This window comes from Vombatus ursinus, unplaced genomic scaffold (genome assembly GCF_900497805.2).
Source record: "Vombatus ursinus unplaced genomic scaffold, bare-nosed wombat genome assembly UNPS02014786.1, whole genome shotgun sequence".
In the NCBI taxonomy this organism is placed as follows: Eukaryota; Metazoa; Chordata; class Mammalia; order Diprotodontia; family Vombatidae; genus Vombatus; species Vombatus ursinus.
Genome location: NW_020954564.1, coordinates 43,427,186 through 43,438,058, shown reverse-complemented (window position 1 = coordinate 43,438,058; position 10,873 = coordinate 43,427,186). Strand labels below are relative to the sequence as shown.

Genomic DNA, 10,873 nt, shown 5'->3' with positions numbered 1-10,873 from the left:
AAAGAAAAGAAAAGAAAAGAAAAGAAAAGAAAAGAAAAGAAAAGAAAGGCAAATCCCTTATAACAAGCATGCACAATCAAGGAAAACAAATTCCCTCCTTGGCTCTGTTCAAAAAATAAATATCTCATTCTATGCCCCGAATCCATTACTTTTCTGTCAAGAGATGGCTAGCATTTTTTTTTTTTTTTTACCATCACTCCTTTGGAATCATGGATGGTCATTGTTTTTATCATAGTTCATACAGCTTTCAAAGTTTTTTGTCTTTATAACATTGCATCATATAAATTATTCTCCTGGTTCTGGAAAGTTTTCAAAATTGTTATGTTTTTATAATGTTGGTATTATAGTATACATTGTTTAGTTCTGGTTCTGCTTATTTTACTCTGCCTCAGTTGATATTTCCATGTCACTTTGAAATTGGTTTCCTCATTTTTTTTTACAGCACAACAGTATACCTTCATATTCATATTATAATTGTCATTCAGTTGTTCCAGTCGTGTCCAACTCTTTATGACCTCATTTGATGTTTTCTTGGCAAAGATACTGGGGTAGTTTGCCATTTCCTTCCCAAGCTCATTTTACAGATGAGGAAACTGAGACAAACAGGGTTCAGTGACTTGCCCAGCTAGCCAGTAAGTATCTGAGACTGGATTTGAACTCAGGTCTTCTTGACTTCAGGCCCAGTGTTCTATTCACTGTGCCATCTAGCTGTTCTTCATATTGATATACCACAATTTATTCAGCTGTTCCTCACTTGACAGGCCTCCCTTTAAGTTCCCAGTTTTTTTGCCATTACAAAAAGAGCTAAGATATCTATCTATCTATCTAAAACCTTTTCCTATTTTTTGATCTTTTGAGGGTATAGAACTAGCAACGGTATCGCTGGATTAAAGGATATGCACTATTTTGTGTATAAGATATCTTTTGCATATAATTCCAAGGTGCTTTCCAGAGTGGTTGTATCCATTTACAAATCTACTTATAGTATATAAATGAGCCTGTTTTCCTGTAGTCCTTCCAACATTTGTAATTTTTTTTTGTCATCACTGTCAATCTGGTGGGGGTGTTCTACTTTCTAACCTCTTCACAAAGGTTATCCCTTCTGCCATTTCAGATCCTCCGCTCCTTCAAAGCTCTCATCTCTCTAACTCTTTTTATAAAGGAATACTTAATTGATAGGGAGGACAGGGACTATTTTATTTTTGTCTTTGTATCCCCAGCACCTAGCACAGTATTTGGCATATAGTAGGCACCTAATAAATGTTTGTAGATGATTAATTGTCCTTGATAACCTGGAGTGTGAAAAAGGTTTTCCTGGTCCTCTTCTCCTTTTCTAGAAAATAAAACTAGCCTACACTCAGAACGTAGATAACAGTCACTTGGCTGTGACAAAAAATATATACTCTGAATATCATTGTAAAATTCTTCCTGGTTTTCATATTGATCGATATTCTCAGCATTATTGGTTGAACTACTTGTGGAACACCTTAAGAACACTACAGCTTTTGATTACTTGACAGTCACATCCAACTTTTTTTCCCTAGTCAACAGTTTCAGAGTCACATTCTACTTCTTTCCCCTTCTCTCACTAAACTCTTATTCATCCATTAATTTGTTTTACTTCCCAATTGGTTTTACTTGCCTTTTCTTACTACCCGTGCCAACTATTTTTTCCTTGAGTGCTTCTCTTCAGATTTTATTCTTTTCTTTTATCAGATTGAGTCTTCCTTCAATTTATCCTGAAATTCTTTCAACTTTCTCTTCCCCTAAATCCAATCTCTGGCCTTCTTCATACATTCAGCCACCTCCAAATCACCTTTACAAAGTCCTCTTCCTTATTCAATTTAAAACCTCTCTTCTCCAACTCTTTCTTCTCTCACCATAGCCAAAAATAAAATCAATATGAGTTTCTCTTTCGTTGTTTGTTTCAGTAGAATGCAAGCTCCTCAAGGCCAGGATTGTTTGATTTTTGTCTTTTGATCCCTAGCACCTAACAAGGCTTCTTGCTGTCACTAAAAGTGTTCAAGATGTGACTTGAATGGCCAGCCATCAAAAATGTTATAGAAGAAATTCTCCAAGGTTCTATGTTGCTAAGATTCCTTGGTTAAAAGACTCACTGATTTCAATGTCATGGCAATCAAAAGAGAAATACAGAAAGAGAAACCCAACTGTGCTATTCATAGACTGTTTCATTTAAAATGACCTATCTGTAAGAAAGACCAATGAATTATTCATTGGTATGCTGAGTTTTGATGAAGGCCTAACCAATTAGAGTTATGATATCCTCTGTCATCTGAGGACATGTTTCCCAACTATTTGACCCCCTACTCTTCTGAAAAAATAAGAGACTGAGGTCCTCCTTCTGTGCCTTCCCAAGATTTGCGGCTTGGTTACTTTAGCAATAGTCTTAAAGTATCTGAAGACAGTAATATTGTTAGCTTTGAGTACAAAAGATAATAATTTACATTTTGTTTGCCTTTTGTGTGTGTGCATGGGGAGAGGACTTGTGTCCATCAGTCATATTATGATTAATCTCAGCTGGCAAGATTTGGGCACAGAACTGAATGGGCCAAAGATGCTATTCCCTCTTCACAGTGAACTCTGGAATGTTATGACCCCATTATCACTGAAAAATAAACTTAAACTATTTCATCATTTTGTTAGCTTGGACTGCGTGGAATTAATAGACTGTTAGATATGATCCTGGGGGATTCAGTTGACTCTCAGTTTTCTCATCTGTGAAAGGGAAATAAAAGCAGTACCTACTTCACAGGGTTGTTGTGAGGATCAAATCAGATTAAATGTAAAAATGCTTTCCAACCTTTAAAGTGCTATGTAAATGTTACCTATTATTATTGGAGCTGAAAGAGATCTGGTTAGAGACCATATGATTCAACCTTCTTATTTTACAGAGAAGGAAAGCGACACCCAGAGCAATAAAGTGATTTGTCAAAGGTCATACACTAAGTTGTGGCAGAACCAGTTTCTTGACTCCCAATCCCTCTTTCCACTCATCAGAACTTAATTATTTCAGTATCCAACTAAAATATTACATGGATACTTTTTTCTTTAAAATGAAAAACTCATGCCAAAGGTAGGTGATTTATATGATTTCTTTGTGAACTCAAAGTAAAAAAATACTATATTAAAAACAGAAAATCAATTATGATTCTCGGTAACTTATTTTTTTCTTCTCACCTTTTTGATAGAACTGTTATAACAGCTTTTCCCCCAATACATTTGTGTCTACTTCAGTTGCACAAGTATTATACTCCTAATAATTGGAGTTGTGATCAAATGAAGGTTAGATTGAAAAAATTATATTTGGCATCAGGAGACCTGGACTCAGATATTGATTAGACTATTAACTAGCTGTGTGATCTCCACCTTTAGAGACCTTAGTTTACTTCTCTTTAAAAGGAAAAGATTGAACTAGATACTTTCTAAGGTCATGTATAGCCCTGACTTTCCTTATTCTATATTGTAACATTCTATAATCTAAGATCCTTTCTAGCCCTACCATTTTATGTTTTAAGATCACGCTAGTGTTTTGTGCTCTTAAATTTCTTCCAGCCCTAATACTTATTCTCTCATCCGTTGTCTGGTAAATGCAATAAAGGAAGTTCTGTTTGTTTGTTTTTGATGTGCTTCAGATCTGAACAGTGTAATAAGATATCAGGAATGAGAGAAGAATCCAGAGAGGGGACAGATGAACCACAGTCAGCAGATATTTTTGATGCAGAAGCTTATATGAACAATGAAGCCAGCTTACCCTCGATCTGCCTCAAGCAAGTATTCCCCAAGTATGCAAAGCAGTTCAACTATTTGCGTTTGGTGGACAGGATGGCCAATCTGTTTATCCGATTCCTTGGAATAAAGGGGACGACAAGGTTGGGACCAACAGGGTTCCGCACTTTCATAAGGTTGGTAAGGCCAGACTTTACTCTGTATTTTCTTAAACTGCATATAGAATATCCCGGTCTGTGTCTGCTAAATTGGAGTGCTTAAGTGTTGCTCAGTGGAAGCAGAGGACCTAGGTTCACATTCTGTCTCTGCTGATTATTACTTTTGAGACCTTGAGGCAGTCATTTAAACGTACTGACCTCAGTTTCTTCACCCATAAAATGAGGGGTTTCAGCTACATATCTTCTGAGGGCTTAGCTCTAGATCTGTGATCTTATGACCACCACATTTTCCTAAAGCTAATAACTCATTAATAAAGCACTTTATGTACATTATCTCATGGTCTTTAATCCTTGAAATTCCCTGTGAGGTAAGTGACCCAACCAAGTGTTATTATCACCATTTTATAAATGAAGTAATCAGGGCTCAGGGAGTTGAAATGATTTGGTTTGGGCCACACACCTAATTCAGGATGTGAATCTAGGGCTTCTCTCTCCTAGGCCAACAAATTATTCTACTTTGATTCTGCAAGTAAATCATATCCATATATGTACACAAGCATACACATATACATGTGTATAAATGTGTCTAGGTATACATGTGTATATATAAGTATATTTCCCCTGAAAGGAAGATAAACAGAGGAAAGATAGAAGATTGAATGGGTTTGCTCAACTTTAAATACAGATCACAGCCTCAGTGAGAAACAACACTATGGGAGACACAAAGCTGGCCTTGGAGCCAAGAAGAGCTGAGCTCCAGTCCCGCCTCTAACAAACACTAGCCATGTGGCCCTGAGCAAGTCACATAAGTTCTTTGTGTTCTGGGCCATTCTCGAAGACTAGAAATTGCAGAAATGGTAACAACCTTCATTGGTAGGGGCAGTTTTCTCTCCTGAGGTTCTCTATTCCAGTGAAATAACAGGTCCAGGCCCTATCTACATGCCTATAATAATAATTATGGTATTTATATAGTCCTTTTTAGTTTACAATATATCCATCATTTCCTTCAATCAGTTTACCATCTTTGTGACCTTAGGCAAGTCAGTTCTCCTTTCTGGCTGTAGTTTTCTTATCCATCAAATGAATGGGTTGCATTAATCTCTTCTTGTTCTAAAAGTATATTTGTGTATACATGCATGCATATGTGTATTTATATTTACTTCAATATTTAATGTATCTATGATTTCAGTTCAATTGGACAAACTTTTATCAAATGCCAATGATGTGCAAAGAACACATAGACAAGAATGAAACAAAGTTTACATTCTTCTTTTGGGATACTATTGGGACATATATAGGTATTCTGCAATGATAATTAGAGCTGTGTTAGCTGGGGGAATTTGAGGAAGCCTTCTCAGAGGAGGTGGCACCTGAGCAAGACCAAATATCAAAGGAGTCTTGGAAGCTGAGATGAGGAGGGAGTGCATTCCAGGCTTGGGAAATAGAGATGTAGGTGCAAGATGGAGTGTCAGGCTGGGGAGGCATCTATCTAGTAGTTCTGTTTGACTGGAATGTAGAGTTCATCAAGGGAAGCAGTATGCTGTAGGGCTAGAAAAGGGAAGACGGGGCCAGTTTGTGGAGAGCCTTAAAAGCCAGACTGGGAAGTTTGGATAAATCCTTTTGGGCAGTCAGGAAACTACTGAGGGTTTTTGGACAAGAGAATGACATAGTCAGGCCTGTGCCTGAGGAAAATGACGTTTGACAGCTGTGCAGGATGAAATGAAAGAAGGAAGAGTCTGGAAGCGAGGAGACCAGTCAGGAGGCTTTTACAGTAGGTCAAGTGATAGGTGATTAGGATCTGAATCAGAGTGGTAGAAGTGTGACTGGAGAAGAGGGGAAAGTTGCAAGACATGTGGAGATAGAATTGGTAAGATATGACAAATGATTGGATATAAGCAGTGGGACACACATAGAAGTCAAAGATGATTTTAAAGTTATGAGCCTGGGTGACTTGGAGGATGGTGATACCCTCTACAGGAGAAAAGATAGGTTTAAAGACAACATTTCAGTTCCATATTGAACATATAGAGTTGAGGTATCCACAAATATTTGCATTGTTATGGGTTTTTCCTGTACCATTAAAAATTGCAACCTACTCCATTAGTAAATGGTCTTTATGAGTTGCCTTGATTAAAAAAATGACCATGATGTGGCCAAACTTCTGGCCATAATTCTCTCTGGACTTAGTTTGAGTGTCTTAGATGACATTTACATAGTCTATTATTGGAAAGGTCCTCAAAGCCTTTCTGCTTAGAGGAACCTACCCCAAGATTACATTCCCCTGACATATAACCTTCAACAATCCAAGGTCCCCTCCAAACCCAAAAGAGACATCAGGGTTATCAGTGGAGGATGTGTGTATATAATATGGATGATAAAAGCTAAATATCACAGGGATCCTGTTTTTTTTTAATTAATTTATTTTTAGTTTTCAACATTCACTTCCATAAGCTTTTGAGTTTTAAATTTTCTCCCCCTCCCTCCCCAAGACAGCATGCAATCTGATATAGGCTCTATATATACACAATCCTATTAAACATATTTTCACATTAGTCATGTTGTAAAGAAGAATTAGAACCAATAGGAGGAACCGCAAGAAAGAAGAAACAGAACTAAACAGAAGAAATAAAAGGAGTAAAAAGTATGCTTCAAACTGCATTCAGACTCCATGTTTCTTTCTCTGGATGTGGAGAGCATTTTCCATCATGGGACTTTTGGAGATGTCTTAGATCCTTGCATTGCTGAGAAGAGCAAAGTCTATCAAAATTAGTCATTGCACAATGTGGCTGTTACTGTGTACAATGTTCTCCTGGTTCTGCTCACTTCACTCAGCATCAGTCCACACAAGTCTTTCCAGATTTTTCTGAAGTCTGCTTGATCATCATTTCTTTTTTTTCTTTTTTCTTTTTTCTTCTTTTTTTTTGGCTAGGCAATGGGCTTAATTGACTTGCCCAGGGTCACACAGCTAGTAAGTGTCAAGTGTCTGAGGTCGGATTTGAACTCAGGTCCTCCTGACTCCAGGGCCAGTGCTCTATCCACTGTGCCAGCTAGCTACCCCTCATCATTTCTTATGGCACAATAGTATTCCATTACATTCATATACCACAACTTGTTCAGCCATTCCCCAATTGGTGGACATCCCCTCAATTTCCAATTCTTTGCCACCACAGAAAGAGCTGCTATAAATATTTTTTTACATGTGGGTCCTTTTCCCATTTTTATGATCTCTTTGGGATACAGCCTTAGAAATGCTATTGCTGGGTAAAAGGATATGCACATTCTTATAGCCCTTTGGGCATAGTTCCAAATTGCTCTCCAGAATGGTTGGATCAGTTCACAATTCCACCAACAATGTATTAGTGTTCCAATTTTCCCATATCTTCTCCAACATTTATCATTTTCCTGATTTGTCATGTTAGCCAATCTGATAGATAGGATGTGGTACCTCAGAGTCATTTTGATTTGTATTTCTCTAATCAATAGTGATTTCTAAATCATTTTTTTATGTGACTATGGATAGCTTTAATTTCTTCATCTGAAAACTGCCTGTTTATATCCTTTGACTGTTTATCAATTGGGGAATGACTTGTATTCTTTTTGTTTTTGTAAGACAATCGGGGTTAAGTGACTTGCCCAAGGTCACACAGCTAGTACGTGTCAAGTGTTTGGTCTGAGGCCGGATTTGAATTCAGGTCCTCCTGACTTCAGGGCCAGTACTCTATCCACTGCGCCACCTAGCTGCCCCTGAATGACTTGTATTCTTATAAAGATCTTGATTATTTTTTAACAGAATATATTTTATAACAAGAATACAGCAGAGTAGATAGACTGGTAGACTTGGAGTCCAGAAAGACTGAGCTCAAATTCTGACATTGACTAGCTATATGAGCATGGGCTGTGTGAGCATGGACTACTTATTTAGGTTAACTTCTTAGAGTTTCAATTGATCTGTAAAATGGGAATGATAATATCCATAGTACCTTCCTTACAGTTTTATTATGAGACTCAAAATAGGTAATATATGCATAGAGCGTTCCAAAACATAAAATTCTATAAATTTCTATAATGATTATAATTATTATCATATAACAATAGTAGTATTCTGTACTATAATTATGGTTCAATAATAATTGTTGTTGTTGCAATTTTCTAAAAGATACAGGAGAGAGGGTGGTGAGTAAAGGAGAAGTCAGAGCTGGAAGGGACCTTAGAAAGGTAAAACAGAATATTCAGAATGAAAGGGACCTTAGATCGTAGAACGTTAGATTTGAAAAGAGCTTTAGAACAAATGTTTTAACTAAAGAGGGAAGCCTGGTATAATGAAGAGAACATTGGATTTAGAATTGAAGGACCTGGATGTGAATCCTCACTCTGCTGCTATTTATTACCTGTGTAAACATGACCAAGTGACTTCACTACTCTTCATTATAAAATTAAAGACTTTGAGCACATTATCTCCCAGTTTTAAATTGCTGATCTTATAATACTTAAAGTTAATATGTTAAAACTGAGAATTATTATGAGATGGTCTTGTTCAGCAGGGCATAAGGAGATGGCCTCAGAAAGGGGATTACAGTGAAAACTGCCCCAGTGGAAAGGTGACAGAGTCAAAAAAAAAAACCCAAAAACTAATGTGATATTAGGCTGCACTAATGGTGAGAAGGAAAGGTTGCCAGCCAGGCATCGTATGGGAGGGAAAGAAGATGGACTGGCCATGTGGCAAGAGCAAGCAGTGGCAGGTGGCCATCCAGGGTGCAGAACGCCCCCCCCCGCCGGGCATCCTTGTGTTGTCCGTAGAAAGCAAAGAAGGCCCCCAGTGAGGTGGGTGGGTACCAGTGAACTTGGGAAGAAGATAAATGAGAGTCATGCAAAAGGGCTTGGCATAGGTAAGCTGGAATCTGCATCATTGGAGGGAACTCCTGAATTGATGAGATCCCACATCCATGTGCATATTTTAATATACTGGGCAGCATTCATAGATCCAGGGAAGTTATAGTCCTACTATTCTCTGCCCTGGTAAGACTACAAGCATTTATTAAGCATTTGCTAAATGGCGGAGACTGTGTTGGGCCCTGGGAGTACAAATACAAACAAGCAAGATGTCTCTTCCCTCAAAGACCTTGCTTTCTAATGAGGAAAGGCAAAGACAGAACTGGAAAAGGGAGGGGAGAGGCATCAAGGAAATGCAAAAGCCAACCTGTCAGAGCCAGGCCCATTATAGGAAAGAAATTGAGAAACCAGAAGATAGAAAGAGGAAAGTTATGAGGATAGAGTACTAGAAACCTTGTGATGAGTATCAGTTGTGGCGACTGGGCATATTCTGGAGAAGAGTAGATTGACTTTGTCATTCCTTTACTCAAAAACCTTCAGCGACTTCCCTATTGCCTTTATGATAATATACAAACTCCTCAGCCTGGCACTCGTCACGATCAGCTCCCACTAATCTTTTCAATTTTATTTCAGATTATTCCTTTTCATAGATCTATATTCTAGCCAAATTTGGCTGCTAACTGTTCCCTGATCTTAGTCCATTCTCCATGTCTGGAATCCACTCACTCCTTCTATCTACCTCATAGAATCATTGTCTTTCCTGAAGGCTCAGCTCAGGTGCCATCTCCTCCACTTATTTCCCCGATTTGTCCTCGGATTCCTAAGTTATCCTGTATTATACTTATATATGGACATAATATCTCTAACACCACTCTCCCCACCACCCCAACCCCAAGCCCTGTAACCTCCTCGAGGACAAGAGACTGTTGTGTTTTTGTCATACTATTCTCAGTGTCTGGTGTACAGTGCTAGACATTTGAATATAAAAGGGCCTTATTAAATATTTAAATAAATTTTAAATAATTAAATATTGTATAGTCCTTCACATCATGTATTTGAAGGACTATTATGTGGAAAATATTCTGCTCGACCCCAAAAGGCAAAACTAGGACAAATAGATGGAAATTGCAGAGAGGTATATTTAGGTTCCATGTCATGAATAACTTATTAACGATCAGAGCTGTCCAGATTGGAATATTCTGCCTTTAAACTAGTGAATCCCTTATCACTGGAGGCTAACAAGCAGAAGCTGGATGATCATTTTCTCAGGGATGTTGCAGGTAAGATTTTTGCTCAGATACTGCTTGGATTAGCTATGACCTCTTAGGTCTTCTCCATCTGAGGATCTGCAGTTTTGGAGAAATGTGAACCAGCCTCAATCCAGTTTTGAAGCCGTAGCTTCAAATGAGTGCATGTATAGTATGCTTTCTGATTGTTCATTCCTTTGTTCTCTATAATTAGAGCCATTTGCATGAAAAACCGATTTTTGTTCCTCAAGAATCTATTAGTTCCTGCAGTCATCATTCCAGTCTGTGGTCACGCATTTGTTAGTGGAAATGATCATGAAGTGGAGAATTAAGAATGATGTCTTCAGGTGGGGAATAGATGGCATCAGCAGAAGGAAGGACTCAGACAAAGAACATTTTTTCCCCTACAAATGTCTTTAGTAATTAAGGATCCGGGAAGGAAAAAATGCAGAAAATATTTTATAACTGTTAATAAATTTTCTTTTCAGATTGCACCAAGAGAGCTCAACAGCTCTTTAATATAAAAAATTCTTTCTCTGCTATTTACTTGGAGAACTTAATAACAAGTAGTTGTTCTTGCTATATTTTTTCTTCTTGCTTTATATTCTTTTTCATTATGAACTTAATATTTATCCAGATATTTAGATTCTAACTGAATACTGTGCTCTGAAAGTGATAAAAGAAATGTAACTGGTAGGCTAGATAAAACCACAGAATCATGGAGATAAAAAAGGACCTCAAGGGTCATCTAGTCTAACACCTATCAATAGATGGATAGTCACTACCTATAGAAAATAATAGTTTACACTGTCTATGGTGCTTTATTACTGTTTACAAAGCTGGATCTTCCCAACAGCCTAGTGAAGTGTAGGTAATAGAAGTATCATCTCT

The 10,873-nt window shown here is 37.7% G+C and overlaps 1 protein-coding gene across 1 annotated transcript in view; it reads left to right on the top strand.

Moving 5' to 3' along the window:
- The window catches only part of LOC114047399 (tubulin polyglutamylase TTLL11-like), a 237,933-nt gene that overhangs the window by 176,578 nt on the left and 50,482 nt on the right, over positions 1 to 10,873 (top strand). Inside the window, exon 11 of the mRNA XM_027868228.1 lies at positions 3,654 to 3,923. Within this exon, the coding sequence (XP_027724029.1) occupies positions 3,654 to 3,923 (270 nt within the window). The remainder of the gene's footprint in view (positions 1 to 3,653; positions 3,924 to 10,873) is intronic.